The sequence below is a fragment of the Lynx rufus genome, unplaced genomic scaffold, assembly GCF_022079265.1.
Source record: "Lynx rufus isolate CCGP_SWC_20201006 ecotype Redwood Valley unplaced genomic scaffold, mLynRuf1.p SCAF_2, whole genome shotgun sequence".
Classification (NCBI taxonomy): domain Eukaryota; kingdom Metazoa; phylum Chordata; class Mammalia; order Carnivora; family Felidae; genus Lynx; species Lynx rufus.
In genome coordinates, this window is record NW_025814834.1 from 136,760,728 (window position 1) to 136,787,573 (window position 26,846).

General features: G+C 38.8%; 1 protein-coding gene across 10 annotated transcripts in view; it reads right to left on the bottom strand.

Moving 5' to 3' along the window:
• Positions 1-26,846, bottom strand: part of CDC14A (cell division cycle 14A) — a 207,149-nt gene that overhangs the window by 168,548 nt on the left and 11,755 nt on the right. For all 10 annotated transcript variants that reach the window (XR_006962767.1, XM_047083940.1, XM_047083937.1 and 7 more), the window contains exons 3-4: positions 16,704-16,779; positions 3,706-3,798 (exon numbers count right to left, since the gene is read on the bottom strand). Coding sequence is in view for 9 of the 10 variants with exons in the window: in XM_047083940.1 (XP_046939896.1) it covers positions 3,706-3,798; positions 16,704-16,779 (169 nt within the window). In the remaining variant the exon portion in view is untranslated. The remainder of the gene's footprint in view (positions 1-3,705; positions 3,799-16,703; positions 16,780-26,846) is intronic.

A 26,846-nucleotide genomic window follows, 5' to 3' on the forward strand; every position in this document is an offset into this window, starting at 1 on the left:
TTTACCCTCTATGTCCAATTTGATGATTTTCAGTTTCCCTCTGAAGTTACCTTCCTTCCTTCTTTCATATTTTGTCATCTCATTATTCATTCATTGAGTAGATATTTACAGAGCACCTACTATGTGCCAGGCACAGTTCTAAGAGTTCAAATACTGAAATAGTGCCATACCAGTATGTAAACAGCTGCTGCCCACAGCATGCCATGGCCCTCCGCACTGGCCACCTCATCTCTTCCCTGGGACACCCCCTCACCTGGACTTCCTCATGGCTCAGCATAACAGGAAGGCTCCATTGTGGCCAGCTTCCAATTCAGCTGCTGACTCCCTGGGCCTAACCCCTTAAGTATTTTATCACCTCCCAGACACAGCAATGAACGGAGCAGACAAGGTCCCTACCCTCTAGTCTAGGAAAGAGATAATAAACAAGTAAATATATAAATGAATCAGATAATTTCAAATAGCAGAGCACTATAAAGAAAATAAAACAACAAGGAACTAGAGGGTGAGGGTGACTGGAGGTGGGGAGAACAGAGTAAAACTTGAGAGGAAGTCTTTCTGAGGAAGTGATTATTATAAGGAATTAGGAATGCAAAGGTCTTAGATAAAAACACTCCAGGCAGAGAGAACAGAAATATGAAGGTCTTCAAGTGGGAATAAGTTTGAGGTTTTCATGGTTAGAAGGCCAATGTGATGGGGGCATCCTGAGCCAGGAGAACACAGAGGTAGACACGGCCAGATCAAGGGGGATCTTAATGGCATTGGTAAGGAGGTTGAATTCAATGCCAAGAACAGTGAGCAAGCATTAGACAGATTTGAAACAGAGCCATGAATGATCTAATTTATATTTTTAAAAGATTACTCTGACAATTGTGTGGCAGCTGTGATTAAACAAAGGCCAGGGTGTAAAAAGGAAACAATGTATGATGCTCTGGTGGTCAACCAGGTAAACAGAGACAGTGGCTGGAGCTACAGGATAACAACAGAGATGGAAAGAAGTATTCTGACTCAATATATGTTTTAGAGGCAGAGTTGACCAAACTTACTGATAAGTATAATGTGGGAAGAGGAAACAGGAGGAATGAAAATGTACTATTCTTGGATTCAGCAAGTCACTGATGGCAGTCCAGTTACTAAAAAGGCAATGACTGTGGGAATAAATAGGTTCATGGAGAAAAGGAATAAAAAGTTCTGTTTTGCCAAGATAAATGTGAGATACCATGGAGATACAAACACATAGTTGGATATCTGACTTTAGTAACAGGAAGATTCCCCCAGGAGACCATGACTTATCCAAACAGCAACATTTAATGTACGTGTAACTTCACTGAGATGTTTGTATAATGCACATTACAGACTCTCTTCTTCTAAGACTTGTGCCAACAATTAAATGCATACACACAATACGAAGTAAGGCACAAAATTCTCTTTAAGGAAAGAATACAATTCTTGGTTTTCATTTTAATTAAGTGTGTCAAAAAGCTTTCTGGGGAATGCCTTTTCAAAATCGGAAACGACAATCAATGAGGAAATGAACAGTACAAGAAGAATTAACTTTACACCGCTTTTCGAACTAGTGTGTCAGACAAGCTCATGCTGCCCTCAGCGCTTCTTCAATCCCACTGAGACTGCTTCTCCTTCATTTGGTTACAGTAAAGTGGTGGAAACTTCTACATCTGATGTATTTTATCCCCAGCTCAGTGCATTTATTATGACTGAACTTCCTTTCAAAACTCTAGAGGTGCCATGATAAAATTCAAGATGACACCAGAAACAGGAAAGACGGGCATTAAAAAGGAAAGAAGAGGGGCGCCTGGGTGGCTCAGTCGGTTAAACGTCCGACTTCGGCTCAGGTCATGATCTCACGGGCCGTGAGTTCGAGCCCTGCGTCAGGCTCTGTGCTGACAGCTCAGAGCCTGGAGCCTGCTTCAGATTCTGTGTCTCCCTCTCTCTCTGACCCTCCCCCATTCATGCTCTGTCTCTCTCTGTCTCAAAAATAAATAAACATTAAAAAAAAATTAAAAAAAAAAAAAAGAAGGAAAGAAGAGAGGAAGAGGAGAGGGCGGGGAAGAGGAGAAGGAACGAGAGAGCAGTAGGTGACCTCTTCCTGATGATCCCTTATGACAAAGGGCTCGCGGAGAACATGCTCACACAGCATCACCAAACCCCTCAGGGAAGAAACCCTTGTTTACATGGCTTGAATCCAAAGGTTATTACAGGCTCTCCATATTCTAAACACACTATCAATTATCAGTCCCAAATGAGTAATAATTATCAATGTAAAGTGAAAAATAAGCATGCTTGCTTCATTCAGCTTACCAGCACTTCACTAAGCCTTCATGCCAACAGCCAGCTTTTCATGTGTGCCTTTAAAACAAAAGCAATGGCCTGGCTGGTGCTACAAATAATCTTTGTATCCTCAGAATTTGAAGGAAACTTAGAGGTCATTATATCCAACCCTATCATTTTACAGATAAGGAAACTAAATAAAGCAAAGACAGATAAAGTGGCTTACCCGTCATCCCAGAGCCACTTCAGGATGAAAAAATGTTTTTATGATTCTTAGTCAAGATTCTTTGTATTATACCCTGCTGCCTACAGAGTGAGAAAGAAAAGTACCACAAGGGATGGCCCACGGCTTCATGGTGGCCACACCACAGGGAGAAAAGTTGGCCAGAGCTGGGCATCTCAGCCCTGGAAACAAGGCCCCAGGCTGCACTCAGGCTGTCAGCCTGCCGCTATTCTCAGCCTACACCCTGCAACAGCTGACAGTCTTTCTAACACCACATCTGTCTGGGCTTTTTCCCCTGGAGCTTTCGGTTTAATGTGGCAGAGTGTGATACATAGTAGCTGGTGCCTCCTTCCGTCAAGATCTTCAGAAGGAGGGCCTGGAAAGGTCACACAGCAGTGTGCTTCCAGGCTTCAGGGAAACACAGACCCTCCCCAAGGATGATGGGAAGTGACACCTCTCTCCCCTGCCTTTAAACCAGCATATTCCTACATGGATATCACACTTGTCCCTAAAAAGTTATTACAGGTTACAAATGAGTTTTAGCCTTGGTGGGCTTCTGCTTTCCAAGTTTTTGTCCAATCCCAGTACATACAGAAAATTCTAGAAATAGTCACACCAAAACGCTGTAGCACATTCACATGGAACTCACATTTACGTTTTAGTACTTACAGAGAACAAAATTTGCAATCAAAACGTTTCTGGGAAAGTCTTGTCTAGTTAGTAGGGAAGTGTAATATGTGCAGGACCTATATTTGGTTTGCCTACTGCAAACATGTATATAGATTAGTAGATGGATAATGATAATATAATAATAACAATCCTTCTCCATGCAATCTAGGATTTCCTCTTATGCAAAAAAGGAACACCTCAACAGTCTTTAAAAATCTTCCACTATATATTCTTTTCCCTGGATATATTCTTTCTGGATATTCTTCTTTTAAAAACACCCATACAACTGTGGGACCCAAGCTCCCCATTGTGGTTCTGAGACTCTGCCATTAGATACTAGCAAATAAAATCTGAGAATTAAATAGCCCATGGATAGTAGTCCACACTTTCCATTCCATATCAATTCCCAGGGTGCTAGTAATTTTCACCATCTCCCAATTCCACTGAAAAACTGGCCTGGATTTTATGTGACAGTGTTAGCATTCCATTGGCCTGTTTATAGAAAATAATCATGAAAAAGTACTTACAGCATAAGCACCTATTAAAAATGCTGCATTTGCTCTTTTCCGTTGATCAAAACAGGTGTAGTGCACTATTTTCTTTCTTGATAAACTGTATGACTAAAAAGAGGGAATAAAAAGAGTGTAACCATAGAGACAGTGTTAAAATATACAGAAGGTATACATCATCTCAACTTCCAAGATGTGTCACAATCAGTGAAATGTACCAACTTTCAACTTTCATTTCTATGGCAATTGTCCATGAGCATATTTGAGGGATGAGGGTTACTGGCTCAGACTTTTTGCAGCCCAGTCATGATGCAGATTTGACAATATAACAAACATTTCTCTCCAAGAAGGGAGACATACAATGAGAAATAATTAAATTATTGGCATCTTTATTAATGGGGACCATTTTGGAAGATTTACTCTAAATCTTATACACAAAGTCTAGTCATCCTTTTTTTCTTTTTTAATTTTTGTTATTGAAGTATAGTGGAGATACAATGTTATATTAGTTTCAGGTGTACAACATGGTGATTCAACAGTACTATAGATTACATAATGTTCACCATGATAAGTCCAGTCACCATGTGTCACCACACAACATTATTACAATAGTATTGACTATATTTCCTCTGCTGCAGTTTTCATCTCCATGACTTACTTATTTTATAACTGGAAGTCTGTACCTCATTATCCCCTCCATTCATTTCACCCATCCTTCCACCCCCGTCCTCTCTGGCAAATACCAATTCATTCTCTGTATTTGTAAATCTGTTTCTGGGTTTTTTTCTTGTTGTTGCTATTTGTTCATTTGTTTTGTTTTTTAGATGCCACATATAAGTGAAATCATATGGTATTTGTCTTTCTCTGTCTGACTTATTTTACTTAGCACCCTCTAGGTCCATCCATGTTGCCACAAATGGTAAGTTCTTTTTTTACAGGTGAGTATTTGTTCATCCTTTTTCTTTCTCTACATACCATACCCAGTTCCAGAAAATTTATCTTTACTTTTCATATTAGACAGTTTATTTTTAAATGTATCAATCAGTCTATTTTCTTCTAAAATTTTCAAGTGCCTATATTAACTAGAACATCAATACTAATATTTTCTTTCTAGAATGTTCTATAAAAATCCCTTTTTAATTATCTGAAAATAAATGGCTAGTGGGAAAAGGTAAACCATCAAAAGGGTCACATCAGCAAACATCTTAATGCAATAACCATATGTTAAATTCATGGATTCAAACAGTTTTATTAAGGCACCTGCTATATGCCATGCAATATGCTACATGCTCAAGGATTCAGCTAAATCCAAAATAAGCAACTTAGTATGTTGCATACATGCTAAACATGACAAGAAGTGTGCAAATAAAAGATGTGTTAAAATGAAATCAAAGTATTAAGCAAACTCAAACATAAAACAATGAGAACACTGACGCAACTAAATGAAATCTGCTCAATTTCTTCATATTTCAAAACAGTCACAGTATTTTGACAAATGGCTTTCAAAACACAGATACATGGGTACCTTTTAATATTTGTCTACAAATTCAAACTGACTGTAAAAGCAGCGTTCTATACCTTACACATTGACTACAACCCACAGAATACCTGCTTTTACAGCCCCTTTAGAAATTCACCTTTCTTAGTACCTTTCTTCATTCACCCTGCTGTTTTCCGTAAGTTAAGAAACTCTTCAAACTCTGAAGTCCATTCTACATGAAATTGCAACATTCTGGCTTTTTTAATGTAACCACAGAAAATGCAGCTATATGTATCCCAGCAATGAGCCTGGAAACCCTCACCACCCCAAGTCAGGCACTTCCTTCCTAACCCAGAATCACATGTTCTGAAAATGGCACTGCTCTTCTAAATTGAACTTTGAGGAGCATCTGGGTGGCTCAGTCAGTTAGTTAAGCGTCCAACTTTGGCTCAGGTCATGATCTCACGGTTCGTGAGTTCAAGCCCATCATCGGGCTCTGTGCTGACAGCTCAGACCTGGAGCCTGTTTCAGATTCCATGTCTCCCTCTCTCTGCCCCTCCTCGGCTTGCTCTCTCTCTCTCTCTCTCTCTCAAAAATAAACATTAAGAAAATTTTTTTAATTGAACTTTGAAAAGTGTTTGCCTCAAAGCGGGTCTCATTACCAAGGTCCTTATTTCCAGACAGGCTTAGTAAATTATCCCTATGAAATAAAGCTTTAAAAAGTACATTTTATTCAATTCAGTTCAGTCAAAACACTGAGGTTATCTAAAGACTTCAAGGTCACTATCAATGGTGCTGACACTTGTCTCCTTGCTTTCTCAATTTGAGAAAACAGTCTGCTGGACATTTCCTTTTGTTATTTTAGTATTTGCTTGTTGCAAGTCTGTCTTTTGCTTTGTTTTTGCCACCTATTGTTCTCCATCAATAAGTTAGGCTTGATTTACCCAACGGAGAGTCAAAGCCCTTAAGATATAAGCATATTTTATGGTGTCTAATCCCAAACACCTAAACACTGCCTTAAACAGGCCAGGCCCCCGTAAACATGAGTCAGGCTGAGCCTAAGGGACTCAGCTCTTCTCGTTCCCAGCCCCTAACTAATTACACTTACTGGTTCCCTAAAACACTCATGGGGAAGAAAAATATCCACAACTGATCCTGAAGTCTGGATTATGTGTTCTGATGCCTTTTTCCACTAAGAATTTAGATTTCACAGCAAACAATTGCTATCATTTAATAATGTGGAATTAAATTTATTTTACAAATCCACTTGCCAAAAGGGACAAACTCATAATGGTGTGCTTCCATCACCAACAGTTTTTTTGGTTGCTTTCAAACTTTTTGCTTTTGTTTGGTTTTTGTTTTTTTCTTTCTTATTCTAAAGTATTTGGGATGCAGAGACCTCCCTGAACCCTCCAACAGCAACCATGAAGCTACAGGATGAAATTCTGAAGGAAACTTTTTTTTCACTGTAAACTTAAAAATGCATTAAAGTAAATATAATACAAATTAAAATTTTACGGACTTCAGAAGAATTTTTTAAACTTTACAAGCTTACAGAAATTACATCAGATAAAGAATATTCTTCATAAAATATACCTACAAATTTTAACTATTTTTAAATATCTCCTACTAGAAGCTGCCTATAGGATGGAAACATAATTTTTTAACATCCATCACCATACACAATTACAAAATCTTTTTTCTTATGATAAGAACCTTTAAGATCTGCTCTGTTAGCAACTTTCAAATATATAATATAGTATTATTAACTATGATTACCATGCTGTGCATTACAATAGCTAACTTTTTTATATCAGTTAAACGATAGTTTCCATCTAATTTTTAGGATAATTTTTAAAGCTCCTAGCATTTACCTTGCTTAGAGGTTTTTGGAATTCAATTATTTTTCTCAGTAAAGTCTCAAAAGTATTACAATCAAGAAATGATCTGATTAGTGAAGCTTGGCCAGTATCTCCCAGGTCAGATCACTGAAGCTCAGTTCTCACTCAAGGAATCAAAACTAATTCAAAGTAAATGATAACAGAGAAAAATCTTATGTCATACTGGCCTTTTCCTAATTTTCTGCCTTGCCATGGCCAGGCCTCCCTCTTATAGGTCACTCTGCCCCAGTCTTACACCAGCAATTCTGTTCAACATAGCAGATAACCTGGTACTGAAATGAAAAATTTCAAGGATGGTGTGCCTGGCTGGCTCAGTCAGTAGAGCATGCAACTCTTGATCTTGGGGGTCATAAGTTAAGCCTCACACTAGCCATAGAGTTTACTCAAAACAAATTTTTTTTCAGGGATAACAAAACATCTTGCCAATTGTTTAGCTAATGCTTTGTATGATTAGATTGATATACATAAACTAGTATTTTCTACTTTCAAATATTAAACATGTCCCTTTGTTAAAAAAATAAAATAAATTTGAAAAATAACCTACAGGGGTGCCTAGATGGCTCAGTCAGTAGAGCATTCTACTCTCGATCTCGGGGTTGTGAGTTCAAGCCCCATGCTGAGTGTAGAGCTTACTTACAAATAAGAAAATTAAAAAAAAAAAAACCTACTACATATTAAAGCACTCCAGAAGAAATGATACTATCCATTGGAGACACTGATGATTCCAGTACCTTTAGAGAAACCTTTGGCTCATTTTTAAGATCTTTCATGGAGGAACTTACCATGGAGAAGAAGAAAGGGACAGTCTGCAGATAAAAGGATTCCATTTTATGAATGAGCCCAGTAGGTATTTTCTCAGACTCTACCCCAATACCAAGAGAACTTAATGCCTCCAACCGGAACTGCTTCTTCCTTACTCTGGCCCAACTCCTCTGTGGCCGGGTATGCTGACTAGGCCCTTCAAGGAGAGCCCTTGCAAAGTTAGACCATCACCTCTGGCTTTCAGTGAGCTATCTGCTCTTAACAAATTCTTTTTGCTTTACATGAGCAGCTCAGAGATTACAAAAACACTGTGTACAATAGCAAAGTAATGCTAGACACTGGAAAAACAAATGAATATAGCCTTAAATACAAAGGGATTGAGGATGTCACAGAAGGAATACTAAGACCTCTGGCCTAGTTGCCTGCTCTTGCACATGACCAATTACAAATGATAACCTGCAGCCCCTATCCACATTTGTTTCAGATTTCTACCTAGCAACTGCAGTATACATGCAGTATATATCCTTCTAAGCTTTCTTAAGTGGACACAGCCAGCCCTCTATAATAACAGCTAACATTTATTGCTACAGTCCGTCGTTTCCTAAAGCATAGCAACAGTGCCAGAGGGGTCCAATTTGACCAGACACAGAGTGACTCCCAAACCAGAGATCGTGGGCAAGGCCAAAGTATAATGAATATTCCGTGTCTCTCTTTTACCAAGAGAACATAAGCCAGGAGCCAAAGACGGCCTGGTTTATCACACTTGGCCAATATATTTCTCCTATGTCAGATCACAGACAGTTGAGTTCTCTCAGCAAATATGGTAGATGTTAGAAATTCAGAAATCTCTCACTGAGTTTGATAGTTTTGGTAAATCTCAATTTATAAGGTCACAGTAAGTTTCATGGTGCAAAATTTAAATAATTCTCAGGTCAACAGAATTGGTTGAATTAATCAATCTCACTAAAACTTTTCAGAAATAAAAAAAATCAATCTAAGTTATATTTTATTATTATATTTAATCCTGTTAGCAGACTGGCTCAGGGTAACCTAGAGAGCTTATTAAAATACAGATTGCTGGGACTCAACCCCAGAGTTTTTGACCAGGGCCCAAGAATTTTATTTCTAACAAGTTCCTCAGTAATGTTGATGCTGACAGTCCAGGGACGGCACACCAAAATCCACTATGCTATTGCATAAAAATGTGACTTGTCACCCCAGGAAATGTTTTATGTGGCTCCTAAAACACTATCCATTTGGTCGAATAGCCCCAAAAGACATTTAAATTCTCTTAGGAACTCCAAATCATGCTAAATGCCTTTTAAAAGCATGTCATAAAAAACACATTGCCCCAGATTCCTCAGAAAACTATATCACAATTTGTAAATTCTTGCACTCCAGATGATAACACCTTAGGAACAAGTTCCTTTAATGATTCAGTAACTGAGCTGCCTTAAATGGCATTTTTCCAGAGGGTCCAAGTTCAGATGCTCTCTGGGGCCAAGAATTTGAAGTGGGTCAGGTGTTAAACCAGAAGAGCATGCCCTATCCCAAGCAGACTTAGCTCCAACCTCCTACTCTCATGTAGGAAACTGAGCCCACTATCACACACTTTAATATGTAAAAGAAGCCAAAAATTCAGAATTAAGTGGAAATTTTCATAAATTACAGATGTTGACCATGAATTCAAAGTTTTTAAAGAGCATGCATGCCTAAGAAAGCATGACTGAACTGAATGCAGCCCCCTAGGCAACCAGTTTGTTGAAGCTGCATGCTGGGTTACTGTGGCTGAAGGAAGTCTGTGGGTTCTGTCAGCATGGACTGAGCAGCTGATGTGTGCCAAACACAGTGTTGAACGACATGGTAACAAGGGGAGCAGAACCTCAGTCTCCAATCTCATAGCACTCACAGTAGAATGAATATTCGATGCTAACCAAGGGAGAGGTACTGGCCAAGGATTATTACGAACAAAAGAGAAGGATTACCGAGGGATGCATTCACAGCATAGCTAGGAGCAATGGAATGATCTTAATTACAGGTAAAGTAATTATTTCATGTAGCAAGGTAAAAACTAGATAAAAGATAGAATACAGTATTGAATATCTATCAATTAATATAACCGAACCTATAGAAATTTCCAGACCTGGACTGCTTACCTGAGAATCAGACTTTTACCACTGCTATGTAAATCATGACAAGCATGCAATCTAGCATATAAACATTTAACAGTACTTATAAACTGAAGTACGACAACTGTTATGAGAGAACAATACAAATTAAGATGAGGGTATTGACCCTAGGCAGCCATTTTCTATCTCAGAAAGGAAAGCTATGTGAAACGATGCATTCTGGAGGGCTCAATCCTGGAGAAAAACCAGTTACAGCAACTCAGAGAAAATGTTGACATGCTACACGAGTCACAAATAGCCCAGGCTCTGCTCGGATGGCAGTGACATAACAAATCATGCACTTGTACAGCTTAGGGCAGGGGACCACAAACTACTCAACCATTCCAAAACAAGAGGTGGTTGAAGATAGTGCAATTCAGCTCAAAGCCAAAAAAAAAAAAAAAAAAAAAAAAAAATCCCACAAAACACAAAAAACAAGAGCTAATGCATCATTCAGAACAACAGATTTTTTAAGTAGCCTTCCAGTAAAGTTGTTTGCCATGCTTAAAAGTAAAATCTTCATATCATTTGGTTAGAACACCATGTTTAATTAAACTGTAAATCAGCCTGATGGAGCTCAGGAAGACATTACTGCAGCCTGGACAATATGCTCTTTAATTAAAAAAAAAAAAAAAAAAAAAAAAAAACAGAACCCATGCACTTCCCTAAACAAGCAAGCTCTGCCAGTGATGGCGCTCAGATTAAGTAGATTATAGCATGGGGACCGTGGTGACCAAGGCATCATTCTCTTACAGGTGACTAGGCTAGCCCAGCAATGGCTGCAGCAATCAGCGTCTCCAAAGCAATCAGTTGTCACCTCATTGCAAAAGCGATAAAATGAACAGGTCTTCCTGTCAGCAGCCATGACCTCTACATGTTTTACCTCCAACTTTCCCAGGAAAGGGATATTCTTGAAAATTTTCTTTGGCTGTACAAAACAAAATATGGTTTATGTTTTCATTTAGAGCTAAAACAAAATAGGTTGAGTAGTTTCTTTAAAAAGAAAAAGGTGTCTCTGTGTGGTCCATTTTATTTCAAACCCAGTATGTTTCATTAATGAAATGGCACATGTGATCAGAGTAGAAATCAAAATGTTAGAGAAAAGTTGTTCATAAAGATTTGGTGGAAGGCATTTGGGGATTCTCCATTAAAGAAGTTCTTGCCTGAGGATTTCTGAAGGAATCAGGAAGGACTCTGTACCTTGCAAACTCTATGTATGCCTACTCCCATGTGAATTAACATTGCTTTAGAACGCCTGATACTTCTTTAAACTACGTGAACTGTCTCCAGAATAATTTGTTTTTCTTCCCCCCCAAAGCCCATGAACCTGAAACAGAATATAACCTCATGAGGAAATCTCAACATGTATTTGTAGTTATAATAAGAGGGTGGTCTGATCATTATATCAAAAGAGTTCTTGTGTACAAACTACCTGATACACTGGCAGGTGCCTGGTTACCAGATAGGATTACTGCACTGATTCATTCAGCAACAAGGACATTCCCAGAGCCCCCACCATCTGCCAGGTACTCAGTGCTTTAATACAATTGTCCATTTCACCAGGCCCACCCCCCTTCTCCTTTTAACCTGAAAGGCCTATGTGGGATGTTTTGTACATTTAAAATTACACTTCTGTCAATATTCTTTTAAAGCTTTTAAAAACAGTTGTCAAGATTACTATAATTATCCTGTTGATTCATAAGAGCAAGTATTTAAAAAAAAAAAAATCACTGCCCTAGAAAATGTCCCCTTTTTTCAGTGATGCTCTTAGATAGTTTTTTCACAGACTGAGGTTTTAGTTTTCTCAAAGGAAAAGTGAAATCAGCAGTTAAAACTGTATTGACCATTTTAGGAAAAGCTGGTTCAATCATAGGATTATTAAACTTTCATATTATTGTATCAGTCATTGAAAGATTTTCTTAAATGACCAAGTTTAAAGAAGGTACTTTTTTTTTTTATATCACTATGTTAACTTTTGTTAAAACACTCTTCCCTTTTAGAAGCCTGTATATCCTAGCCCAGTGTTGTTACCATTGTCTGTGCCAAGAATCCCTTTAAGAATCTGTTAAGGGGTGCCTGGGTGGCTCAGTCAGTTAAGCATCCAACTTCAGCTCAGGTCATGATCTCACAGTTTGTGGGTTCCAGTCCCACGTCAGGCTCTGTGCTGACAGCTCAGAGCCTAGAACGTGCTTCGGATTCTGTGTCTCCCTCTCTCTCTGTTCCTCCCCCATTCACGCTGTCTCTCTCCCTCAAAAATAAACATTTAAAAAAATCTGTAAAAAGTTATGAATCTTCTAAGAAGAAAATATAAATACACACAAAATTTTAAATATAATTTCAGGGGCTTATGGATTTCTTGAAATACCAAATTAGCAAGTTCTGGTCTAATCTATCAATCACTGATGGCATTTTACATTAAACAACTTACACAGTTTTACCAGTTGTTCTCATTTCAACAAATCTTCCTTTTTTTTGGACTATCTCCCTCATTACAGTAACTACTGACCAGAAATTGCAAACTACAACCTATTACTGCATAACTCTTAGTACTTACACTTTTTAAAATATAGTTTAAAATTTTTAAAAATAGGTTTTTTGTTGGTGATGGTGTTTTCTGCCTTTGGTTTTTGAAACTAAGTCGATGTTTGCCGGATAATTTTCCATTCTAATCAACATAATTATAGTAAAGATCCCTGGGAATAGAGGGCATATTGACACACACACAAAAAAAATAGCAATAAATCACTGCCTCAAATCATCAACTTGAAAAAAAATACCTTTTGAAAATATAAAAACTAAAAATTTAGGTTTGGAACAGAATGCACTGCAAAATATTACCTATCTACATAAGGTGTCAAATAAAAGAGAAAAAAATCATAAAAGCTTTTTTGGAAGAAATAAAAATTGTCAAAGTAGAAAATAACATGTTGCCTAAAAAAGCTAGGAAACCACACATGAACAGTAGTCTAAGAAGCTGTTATCAGTTAAAATAGTGCCAAATTAATGAGAAAGAATGAAATATGGCCCTTTGTAGCACCATGGATAGAACTGGAGAGTGTGATGCTAAGTGAAATAAGCCATACAGAGAAAGACAGATACCATATGTTTTCACTCTTATGTGGATCCTGAGAAACTTAACAGAAACCCATGGGGGAGGGGAAGGTAAAAAAAAAAAAAAAAGAGGTCAGAGTGGGAGAGAGCCAAAGCATAAGAGACTCTTAAAAATTGAGAACAAACTGAGGGTTGATGGGGGGTGGCAGGGAGAGGAAGGTAGGTGATGGGTATTGAAGAGGGCATCTTCTGGGATGAGCACTGGGTGTTGTATGGAAACCAATTTAACAATAAATTTCATATATTAAAAAAATAAAAAATAAAATAAAAATTAAAAAATAAAAAAATTTTCTCACTGTAAAAAAAAAATTGTGCCAAATTATTCAGAGAAGTAGGGTTTGAGGACCAAGTAAATACCATCATATCTGGTCTTTAAGATGTCTCTAGAGCAGTTTCAGCAGGGTAAGGAAAGCAAAAGTGAGACAGCCAAGGATTAAGAAATCAGTGCGTAGTGAGGATGAAAATAGTGAGGGCAGAGTATTCTGAAACCTCCAGAGACAAAAAGATAAAAGAGGACCTGTAAGTCAAGGGGATCGTGATAAGGTCAACAGAAGTTTGTGTGCCTGGTGACCCTGTGCTGGGCACTGGGGACACTGAATTCTATGACATGTCTCCATCTGCTAGGAGGGTATAGTCTAGTGAAAGAGAGCAATGTAAACAGGGAATTATTCATCAATAATAAAGATCTCCAAACGGGAGGCACCTCCAACCTTGTTCAGAAGGACAAGGAGATGCTTCCTAGAAGCCACGGTGTCTGAACAAGGTCATAAAGAACAAGGAGTGACCAAACCAGGGGAAAAGGACATTCAAGTCAGACTAGACGTCACAAGCCATTGTGTGGGGCAACTGGTGTGGTTCAGGGTAAAGTGCACAGCCAGCAGTGGCAGGAGTACCGCAATCTTGAGTAAATCAGTAAGTTAGCGCATGAAATCATCCACTGGGAAAGACACCAAGGGTGGGAGCTGTGAGGCCAAGCAAGACAAAAGGCATGGAAGCAAGGTGCCCAAAGGTCTTACCAAAATGGGTGAACACAGGCTGCAGACGAGAAACACCAACAGGGATCCGACGGACTGAGAAAATAGGGAGCCTGAGGGCCTGGAGATTACACGAAGGTGAGAGAGACAGAATGTGGGAGGTATGCAACAAGAAGGGTACATTTAAAGCAGGAAAGCCTGGAGTCTGAGTTCCTGGAAGAAACGTAGTTGGAGTGGCAGTAACAGTCACTGGAGCAAATGAAGCAGAGGAGCCTCAAGGCCACTATGGACATGTTTTCAGGGCAAAGTCAGCTGGGGCAGTGCTGTGGGTGAGCGCATGAAGATTATAAACCACAGAGGCTCCTCCAGTGATGAAGGTGGAGAGGAGCATGAATAAGTCACAAGCCTTGAAATCTAGCCCCCACTTTACCTTGTAGCCTTGGACAAGTCACCTGCTTCTCCTGGGCCTTCCTTTCTGCACCCATAAAATGAACTGGCTAGACTAAATTGTCATTTGGATCCCTAAAATTATATCAAACAGCTTTTGCATATGGAAATGACAGCCAGGAGACTGGGAAGGTGTTCATAACCTTGGTTGAAGAAATGTTATTGTTATTTCCTATTCAAAGTCATCAATGTTCCATTAGTAACTTTCTTCTGTAGAAGACGTTAAAATTTGCAAAGGCTTTTGCAATATACTCCTAACCACCCCTCTGTGAAAGCTCTATAATCCCTATCTTATAGCTAAAGAAACTGAGATTACACAAGGTTGAAGCAATTGCAGCTTCAAATTGGTAGTCAAGTCATTTCTCCCAATGTAGAGATTCTACTCGGATGCTTTGAGATAACGCATGACTTATCAACATCTGGGTTTTGAAAATTCATTCCTTCAGCAAGTAACAGGGTATCTACTAGCAGTACTAAAGCAAGAAATATCCTTCCAGGCATCCATCAGATTACCTGATCCCTGAAATGAACCAAGGGACTGCTGAACTCTTATTAAACTTGCATAATGTTGAAAGAAAGCTTTGTAAATGAAAACAAATCAAAACAAGTCCATGTATACACTTACCTATACATTTTGGTGTAAAATATGGTAGAAAAATAGCCTTACTCAAGCCATCTACTTTTATGTAACTGGTATAAGCAGAAGACAGAGTCAGACCAAAAAAATTATTTTTGAAATAATGATTCTTTTCTCTTCGATCTTCCAAGTAATGGTCAGGTCCTGAATTGTTAATTGTAATACCCAATTCATACCAACTACATACTAACAGGACTAATCAAGAAAGCAAAAAAAAAAAAAATTCCTAGGTCCTCAAAAGGAAGTAATAGCCTTCAATTATTTATGGATTATCCTTTCCTTGTTAATCATCCACTAAAAGTCCACTTTATGTTTTTATATTAAATCCTTTTTAGGATATTATTTGCTTCCCTGGTGATTACAAAAGTTTCCACTTTATTTTCTAAACTATAGGCAGTAGCTTCTTTTCTGAAAAATGTAGACCAGTGTAGTTAAAGGAATTTACATACACCTTTTCAAGTCAGATAATACTTTACAAATTAATTCTTTAAACAGTTGATTGCAACAGACCTTATGTTATATGATTATTGACTAAAATAAAAATCTCTTTGGTATTCATTCCATGACCATTTAGCATTTTCAGATCAATGACAAAAATCTATGAATTCATAAATATACAACATATTTTATAGGAAATTCTCCACTACAGACAGTCTTTTATCCCTAAGTTGAATAAAAATCAATCAAATCAAAAGATCACTAAACAGCTAATATGTACAAAGTACTGTACATCGTCACACCAGTTACACTGTAACTAGCAGAAAGAATAAGCCACCTGAGCATTATAATTTCGCAGTTATCTTTAACCGCATGCTGTGTAGTATTTGACCTTCCAAACTGAAACGTTACATTTAAGATCCTCATTTTGAACACTGGAAGACAAAGATAAATATCTCTATGTGATGAAATAAATTTACCAAAACCAGGATTACATGTAATGCTTTTCCTCATGCATGTTTAGAGTCTAAGAGGAGAAAAAAAAAAAACATGTAAATCAAAAATACAGATGAATACTGAATGTATGATCCAAATTCTGTCACAACAGGTAAAGTCCCTGTTGTATCACTACTAGCTCATCCATCCCACTTGGCTGCTAACTCTACAAAGATGACCTCCAAGAAATACATAAAAATTTCAATCTTGATCAGACAGGAAAAGCTTGAGAGCTACTGCGATGCCGTGATGAGTGCCTTCATCACCTGGTTTCAGAAAAACCATCCTAGGGAGGAATTTGATAGACTCATTAAACAGCAACCTGAAAGGTATTTGTGCTTTCTTTCTTAGATCACTATTCCAATGACTTCATTCAGCTCACATTTCAATTCATCCTGAAAAATGGAAGAGGTTAACATGTCCTTTATGGGGTAATCAGGTGGATCAGTTTCAACTTCTCATTTATATGAGAGTAAACTACTCAAATAAATATCCAAAGATCAAGATTACCTAACTAAATGGTGTGTGCACGGCAGTCCCAGTGATCAGATTTCAAAGTTAAAATTTCCAATAACAAAATATAAACATCACCATAGTACTCACTTTCAGTTTCTTGTTTAGTTTACAGCAGTATCTGTACACCATTGCCAAGTTCAGAGGTCCAAAATCTGCATAAAAACTGGGATAAAAAAAAAAGCAGTATTTAGTAGAAATATAATTTTCAGGAACATCAATGCTCATTTTTACTTTCACTAAAATTGCAAATTTCAGTTATCTTCAGGAATATGGGTCATTATATAACTGATTCATATACTCCAAATAACTAATGATTTCACCCAATTACCGTAACTAGTCTCTTAACAAGGAACTATTTGGACATTTTTGAGTTCCACCTTGTTTTATCTCCCTGCCAGGACACTCAGTAAAATGATTAAAAAGCAGGCCACAAAAGAAGCAAGATGAACATAACATGTGCATTCACTTCCGAGTTGGATTTATCACCTACTTAGTCACCAATTCTAACTACTCCACTCAAACTTTGCTCTCAGTTCTCGAGTATCTTAAACCTAGTGGTCTTCTTGCAGTTTTCTTCTCCTTGAACATTCCACATTATATGACACACTGGCCCATCTCCCTCTCTGCAGACATCTCCAGGATACAGTCAGCGGTCTGCAGATCTCTCTTACCCACTATCATGAATTTCACTGATGACCCTACAGAAGAGCGATGGCTCCTACAAGTGAGACCCAGGATCAGTCTTTTCATCTCCAACCACCTCCGAACCTACATCTACAGGTCCTTCCGTCACCTGGAACTTAGAACATCTAAAACTCAACCCATCTAAGGGAGCCTGGGTGGGTCAGTTAAGCATCCTACTTTGGGTCAGGTCATGATCTCACAGTTCATGAGTTTGGGACCTGCATTGGTCTCTCTGCCATCAGCACAGAGCCTGCTTAGCATTCTCTGCCCCTCCTCTGAACTTGCCCTGTCTCCCTCAAAAATAAATAAACATTAAAAAAAATGTTTTCTCAGGGCGACTAGGTGGCTCAGTCGGTTAAGCATCTGACTTTGGCTCAGGTCATGATCTCATGGTTTGTGGTTTGAGCCCCATGTCGGGCTCTGTGCTGACAGCTCAGAGCCTGGATGGAGCCTTCTTCTGATTCTGTGTGTCCCTCTCTCTCTGGCCCTCCCCTGCTCATGCTCTGTCTCACTCTCTCTCTCAAAACTAAATAAACATTAAATTTTTTTTTCTTTAAGAAAAAAAATGTTATCTTAATAAATAAATAAAATCAACCCATATTTCCTTCAAATCAGCCCACCAGACTAAAAACACTTCTCGCTTCTCCCAGTTACTTGGGCATGAAAACTTTCAATCACAAAAGGGCAACAAATAAATATCAATTTCATTCTCATTTACCAGAAAGGCTACTCCTCTAAGTCATCCCTTGATTCTCTAGTCCTACGTTAGCAACAAAAGTGCAGGGGCTCTTCATTTCACATCCTCACTGTTTAAATTCCCTCTCCCCTGCCCAATCATCCTGTATTCCACTCCAGAGATTAATCTTCACAATATTCACTTCTCACATATCTTCCCACCATTCAAAGGTGTGTAATGGCTCCTTACTCCCCTCAGAATAATTCCACAGCCCAGCAATCAAAGCCCTACATTTCATGTCCCTAGCTTCCAAGATGACCTTATCCCCTAATGGGTCCCATATGGAATCTGCATTTCAACAAACGCATCCGTTCCTTATTCCCAAATACTCCATGCAAATTCTTAATCCAAGCCTCTGCTCACATTGATCTCCTTGCCTGGAGTGCCCTCCTATTTCTCTTTCTGTTCCTCTCTAGCTTCCTCAAAATCCCAGTTCAAATCCCACTTTTCCAGTCACCCTTAGGAAACACTAGCCTCCTCTCAAAGTTCCCCAAACTTACTATCTGAGACACTATCACATGCTGTGAATTATCTTTAAGTGTAGATCCTACCTGCCCAACTACAGAGTAAGCCTCTCACACAAGGATTGTATGTTATACCTTACAAGCTTAGAAGAATATCCTGCTCGTAACATTAAAACTTCAATGAATGAGTTCTCATTATGAATTTTTGCTCATTAATGCTCAAATTCAATTTAGCCTGGACCATAAATTTTCTAAATATCAACAAGTCTCAAAAAAAAACCCATCCCCAAAAGACCTTTCTTTTGAGGGAGTCATTGAATTTTTTTCTGCTACCTAAACTACAGTATCATAGATATGTCATTGCACTGCATCAAATCTGCCAGGAGCCACTTGCCTTACATAAGAATACTAAACTTGTATATTTTATCTACATTAAGCAAGTGTGTAATATTTTGGAACTTTATATTCCAGGTAACACCAAATTTTCCTGTCCCTATACACAGGCTTCACGAGAGTAAAAACACAGGGTTGCCAAAAAGGAAAACGTGCAATGATTGGAAACAAAAGGATATTTATTGGGGCTCCGGGGTGGCTCAGTCAGTTAGGCATCTGACTTCGGCTCAGGTCATGATCTCATAGCTTGTGATTTCAAGCCCCACATCAGGTTCTGTGCTGATAGCTCAGAGCCTGGAGCCTGCTTCGGAGTCTAATGTCTCCCTCTTTCTCTGCCCCTCCTCAGTTTGTGCACGTACTTTCTCTCTCTCTCTCTCTCTCTCTCTCTCTCTCTCTTTCTCTCTCTCAAAAATAAGTAAACTTAAAAAAAATAAAATAAAAAATAAAAATATATTTATTTCTAAAGTCCCCAGTGTGATGCTGTGTTGTAAGTATAAACAAAATACACATGAATCCAAAATGAACTGTGCTTATTATACCTAATTACAGACCAGTCTTGGATGGTGAACAAGAATCCATTCAAAAGAATCAAAATGAAAAGAATATAAAATAAGCACCTACCAGCATGATTAAGGTAGTCCTAACTCTAACACAGATTTCCTTGTCCTTAAGTTATTGGAAGCAACGCTCTTAACTAATCTGTTTTTCCCCTACTGAAACATGACTGTTGACACTTGCAGAATGTTAAGGTAAATCTAGAATTTTTAATTATGGTTTTATCAGCATTTTAGATTCACTTCGAACAAATTTCAGGAAAGCACAAGGAATTCAAGGCATCTAATTCCATTTTTGTGCTAACCATTAGAAGCCAACTTCAATCTCAAACTCAAAGTTGTAGAGTTTCTAATTGCACAGCCAACTTAACCACATGTCATTTTGGAAGCAACACAGTTAACAAACATACCAGTTTCACCAAACATCAGATAAGCACATTAGTATACTCCAAAAACACAGGAAGAAGTAAATCAAAGACACACTACATCCTTAAGTCGATTTGTACTATCCAACATGGTAGCCATTAGCCACCTGTGGCTATTTAAATTTAAATTAATTAAAGCTATGCACCCTATGTCTATTGCAGCATTATTTACAATAGCTAAGATATGGAAGCAACCCAAATGCCCATGCATAAATGAATGAATAAAGAAGATGTGGTGTGTATGCATACACACACACACACACACACACACACACACAAAACAGTGGAATATTACACAACCACAAGAAAGGATGAGATCATGCCACTTGTGACAACATGGATGGACCTAGAGGATATAATGCCAAGTGGAATAAGTCAGACTGAGGAAGACAAATACCATATGGTTTCACTCATATATGGAATCTAAAAAAAAACAAAAACAAAAACAAATGAATAAACAAAGAGCAGAACCAGAGGTATTAATACAAAGAGCAAACTGCTGGTTGCCAGAGGGAAGAGGGATGAGAACAGGCAAAATGGGTGAAGGCGAGAGGGAGATACAGGTCTGCAGTCGTGGGATGAATAAGACACAAGGATGAAAGGTACAGCCTAGGGAATATAGTCAATGGTATCGTAAAAGTGCTGTAGGGGGACAGATGGTAGCTACATTGTGGTAAGTGCAGCATAATGCATAGAGAAGTTGAATCACTATGCTGTACACCCAAAGCTAACGTAGCTTTGTGTCCACTATATTCAAATTAAAAATGTTTAATTAACTATTAAAGTTAAATAAATTAAAAATTCAGTTCTCACATCATATTAGCCCATTTAAAGTATTCAAAAGCTACATGTAGCTAATGACTACTGATTTGGAAAATGAAAATATATATTTCCATCAATGCAGCAAATGTTCTGCACCAATAGAAAACACTGATCAAGATGAAAAGATAAAATGAGAACAAAAATAACTATACAACACTGGAGAAAATACCAACTATCATGAGTGAGGTACAGATAAAGTGTTTGAAGACAGTTGATACCCTTCCCCTTCAGAGACCCACATTATCTCCCTAAGTGAAATTAGGCTCTGGTAATTCCTACCCTCTTTTGTTCAAGGGAATCATATTTCCAAAAAGACAACTTGGGACCTAGAACAGGGGAAGATAGAAAAATAGAAAAGGATCCTGTCCCCACTCTTCTCTACTATCTCTCAAAGAAACAAGTTGCTGTAAGAGCATCAGATATCTACAATGAAGAAGGTATACCTCCATCTTGGCCATAGCACCATGTTAAAGGTAGAAGCAAAACAACTTGAACCCAGAGAGTTTCCCACGTCACAAAATCTTGAAGCTCAAAGGGCCAGCTTTTATATTTCACAAAACGTGGGGTGAGCTTCAAGTCATACTAAGAAATTCAGTCAAAACCTATGCATAGCCAAGAACAATTTATTTTTTTTACTTTTATGTTTTATTTTATATTTGAGAGACAGAGAGAAAGAGAGAGCAAGCAGGGGAGGGCCAGAGGGCCAGAGACAGAATGTGAATCAGGGTCCGGGCTCCAAGCTGTCAACACAGAGACCGACACGGGACTCGAACTCACGAGCAGTGAGATCATGACCCGAGCCGAAGTTGGACGCTTAACCGACTGAGCCACCCAGGCGTCTCCAGCCAACAGCAATTTAGAACAGGTCTTCAAAAGTCAGAACTTCCACAGGCAAATACAAAGCCAACAAACTCTATCTTTTTTTTTTTTTTAACGTTTATTTATTTTTGAGACAGAGAGAGACAGAGCATGAACGGGGGAGGGTCAGAGAGAGAGGGAGACAGAATCTGAAACAGGCTCCAGGCTCTGAGCAGTCAGCACAGCACCCGACGCGGGGCTCGAACTCACGGACCGCGAGATCGTGACCTGAGCCAAAGTCGGCCGCTTAACCGACTGAGCCACCCAGGCGCCCCAACAAACTCTATCTTAAGGCCATTTTATATATCCTTTCCTCACAATGCCTGCATTGCTAAGAATATAACTGCATTTATAATAATATTGTTTTATGTTTCTGTATTGTTTTCTGACTGTTTTCTAACTGATCCTGAAAATGTCAAGATCATTGAGGCAAAAAACGGTCACAGCTGCTTCCACTACTCTGGGTTATCACTAACTTTTGATATAATAAAATGCCATGAGTAAAGAAGACACCCTCCAACAACAGTCTCCTTTTCTTTCTTTAGGTTTTTATTTAAATTCCAGTTAGGTAAAATATAGTGTAGTATTAGTTTCAGGTGTACAATTTGGTGATTCAACACTTCATACAATACCCTGTGCTCATCACAAGTGCACTCCTTAACCATCATCTATTTCACCCATCCCACCCCCCTGCTGCCCTCCCCTCTGGTAATCATCAGTTTGTTCTCTACAGTTAAGAGTCTGTTTATTGGTTTGCCTCTCTCTTTTTTTTCCCTTTGCTCACTTGTTTTGTTTCTTAAATTCCACATATAAGTGAAATCATATGGTATTTGTCCTTCTCTGACTGACTTATTTCACTTAGCATGATACTCTAGCTCCACCCATGCCATTGCAAACAGCAAGATTTCATTCTTTTTTTTTTTTTTTTTGTTTAAGTTTATTTATTCACTCTGAGAGAAAGAGCACAAGTGGGGAAGGGGCAGAGAGCGAGAAGGAGAGAGAATCCTCAGCAGGCTCTGCACTGTCAGCACAAAGTCCAATGTGTGCCTTGAACTCACAAAACATGAGATCATGACCTGAGCCAAAGTCAGATGCTTAACTGACTGAGCCACCCAGGAGCCCCTCATTATTTTTTTTTAAATTTATTTTTACTTGTTTTGAGAGAGAAATAGAGAAAAAGGAGAGGACAGGAAGAGAGAGAGGGAGACAGAATCCCAAGCAGGCTCCACGCTGTCAGTGCAGAGCACAATGCAGGGCTCAAACTCACAAACCGTGAGATCATGACCTGACCCAAAATCAAGAGTCAAACGCTTAACCAACTTAGACACTCAGGCACCCCAAGATATCATTCTTTTTTATGGCTGAGTAATATTCCATTGCATATAAATTGCACATCTTCTTTATCCATTCATCTATCAGTGGATACCTGTGCTGTTTCCATAATCTGGCTATTGTGGCTAATGCTACTATAAACACTGGGGTGCATACATTCATATGAATTAGTATTTTGTATTTTTTGGGTAAATACCTAGCAACAACATGCTTCTTCATAAGAATTCTCCTTACCAGCGGTGGGAGGAAATGGAAACACATTTAATAGGCCAGATCATTACTAGAGAGAAATATTAAAATACAAAAACCAACTGATATCAATTGAAGTAAGTCAAATGTGCTAAAAAGTATAAAATATGTACTTCAGCAACTTGCAAATTGCAACCAAGGCAAGAGAATGAAAAAGTTGGGCTCAGGGTAGAAGAGAAGAAATGGAAGGTCAACAACCTGGGAACAATGAAAGGGGATGAGAAATGGCAGAGAGCCCTATAGAGACACATGAAAGGAACCTGAGGGCTGAATGGGCTCCTAAGCCTGAAATTAATGACTCTACATAGAGTCTTCTCCATTCTGGCAATTCCCAGGAAGAGGCCTCCAGAGCCACAGCCAAGCAATGGCCACCTCTTTTTTCTTGGGTGGGGGAGAGATGGGTAATCTGGTCTCATGTGGGCTCATTTGGGCAAGGAAAACCGTGGATACATTATTTTATTATTTCAGAGTACCTTCAGCTTTCCCTCTAAATGAATGAATGACCGATCAAATGAATCCCTCTTATCTATTCGTAAATTTCCCCTTGTAGGTTGGCCAATTATGGGTCAATAACCAGAATGAAATTCATGAACTATTAAGTAAAAATCATTTCATCTATCTGTTATTCAGTAAGTATAAAAAGCTAAAATCAAACTCTTTCCTGTTTGGGGAGGAAAGAAATTAAAAGAATTGGAGTCCTGCAAGTGGGGAGGGTCATCTCCTTCTGAAGAGGACAAAGAAATGGGAGCCCAAGGATCAGAGCAAATGTAACCAGGGTCATCCACTACCCACAGGGTCACCCAGTACCCACAGGTCACCTAACACCCATAGTGCTGGTCCTACAGACTTGAAGGGAAAAACAAGTTGGACCTAGAAGCCTTTTTGTTATACCCAAAATGTCTAGCTCTTCTCACAAGATTTATGAAGTTTATGACATATCATTATTTTGTGTTTGGTTTTTCAAACAAACTTAAGTGGGCCCATTCCCAGAGGAATCATTGCTTAAAGAACTCTTGTACCTTATTCTACATATAAGAACTTTCATCTAAAAATTTTCAACTCCTCAGCAAAAAGATGAGCTATATTCCAAGCAACACACATTCATTCAATACAATTTATAAGCACCTACTCTGAGCAAGGCACTATAAGTTAGCATATTAATCAGAGTGCTGACAATACAAAAAAAAAGGGGGGGGTTACCTGCCCTATAAATAAGATGGAAAAATTCTATAAGGTCATTTTAAGGTGTACCAACTCATGAATTTTTTACCAGTGCTGCTGACAGTTTTTGTCTATTCATTCATTCACTCACTCAAATATTTACTGAAAGCCTGCTGACTGCCATTCCTTACTCAAAAGGTGCTCACCACCTAATGAGAAGACAAGTAAATATGTTATCTCAGTGTGATAAATGCTAAGTAGCAATACCCTTCAAAGCACAGTGAGATTATATGTGTGTGTGTGCATATTAATTTTTGGTGACATTAATCAGCTATTACCTTCCCTATCTCTGGAATATTATCCACACTCCTCCTTTCAGATGATAAAGCTCCTATACATGGCTGAAACCCCTAATAATCAAATTTCAAAAAGGCTTCAATTGATCAGCAAACATTAATCTAAGATCAAAGTATAGTCCGAAGCCCTTACAGCTCAAGGCTTATGCTCAAGCCCTTGTAGCATAACAAACCACAGTCACATTGATGTTGTCTGCCTGGGAACAGAGTCGGCACATGGAAGAAGTTCCCCAGCTCCATTCAGTCAAATAGAGTCTGACAGAAAACTAAAGACCATTGGGAAGTAAAGGGTTCTAGTCCCCACCGGATCACTCAATGTCCCTGGGCTGGTGCCTTAGCCTCTCTGGGACTCCACATCTTCATCTATCAGATAAAGCTGCTGAAGTAAGACTTCTAAAGTTCTTTCAAATATCATATCATATCATATATCCAATTTTCAGCCATTATAGACTATAATATATATTATATATTATGTGTATACGTGTGTATATATACATTTACATGTATATAAAATAGAGTCTAAAGAGTCTAAGACTCTAGTTATACATATCGGACAAACCCATTCAACAGGTCACATGTTTCCCAAGGGCTAGTCACCCTATTTGATACATTCTGCCCTCTCAGGGTGTTGATTCTGGGTACAAAGGCATTTCCCTCAGAATATCCCCTCCAGGAAGGGGAAGAACCTTACAGCCTTCTCCTTGAAATTCACTATGCTTTCTGCACAGCTGGGGAACAAACCCACAGACCAGAAAGTGGCTTCATACGGTAGGAAGCTTGATCTCATTACCCTTTACTTATCTGCGTGAAGTTTGACATTTGTTGAGATGACAAAGTAAGAAGAGAACCCTGACTCCTGTTCTTTGGTACATTAGTTTAGGTTTTTAGGAAAGACCAGGTACACAACACCAGAAGTATGAGGAAGCGTCCTCCACTTTGTACGTTCTTAACCTGGGGTGAATAGCAAGGCCCTGCTGCTGCTATAAAATGGGTTAGTGTTGCAACTTTGCCTTAAAGCCAAACAACAGACTAGATGGTATCAAGGAACCTTCCAGCACCAGAGTCTGTCATTCTGTGACTTCCCTCTTTGGAGCAAGTCAATGAATGAAAACCCCCTTTGAGACTCACAGGAATGAAAACAATACATTTCTTCAGGAATGCACAGCTAAAATTAAAATTCACTCCCACAGAAACATTCTCAAGCAGTATAAATTAACCCCTTTATTCAATGGCAGGTATTAAAGGCAAGAGGACTATGAGGACAGTATCCTTGTGGCTTTGGTAGAAAACAGAAGGATGACTGATGTCCTGTACATAAAAGACTAACCTTCCTCACATTTCATAAAGCAAATAAGGCCTCGAAAAGGAAAATAATTACTATAAAATCCAGTGATGATCATATTACCTCTCTAAGCTCTAGGAATTAAAAGCAAAATTCGCACACTTGCCTGTGAGGCTCAGGGTGGTGCAGCCCCTACCTATCTCTCTTTGGGGCTTCATTTCCCTCATTTTATTACTAGTAAGCTCTAGCCAAGCTATTTCTTTTAGTTCCTGCCTCAGACTTTAGCACATCACCCTCCCAGACCTAGTTAACATCTACCTACCCTTTAGGTCTCAGCTCTAGTCACACTTCCTCAGGGGCTTCTTCCCTGATCCCTCTCCCATGCCCACCTCTTAATATTTGATTAATATCCTCCCTACCCATCGCCCCACCCCAGACTATAAGCTCCATGAACACAGGGCTGGGTTCAAATGTGCTCGTTGTTATATCCCTAGCACCTGGCACACAGATGGCTGAGTAATGAATGAAAGATTGAGATGTGGTTGGTTCATCTGCAAAAAGTACTGCCTGTTACAATTTAACCCTTCTAAACTGTATACCAGGTTCATGTGAGGAGAGATACCAGATATCACATTGTACTAGCTTTGGGTGCACACTAAGACCAATTAGACAAAATTGACAAAAATGACCTAAGAAGGAAGGGCAGTAATGAGGACAGAGAATAGCAAGATGACCCGCCTCTCTAGTGCAGGGTAAGGTCAGGAACCCAGCCCTACCTTCTCCCCTTCAGCTTGTATCTTTATTACCAGCTTATTCCCAGGGCAGCCTCCACAAGTAACCCCCAATCTAAAAGACTCACCCCCACTATACATCAGCCCAATTCCTTTTTTCTTAGGAGCCCCTTCAATTCTGAG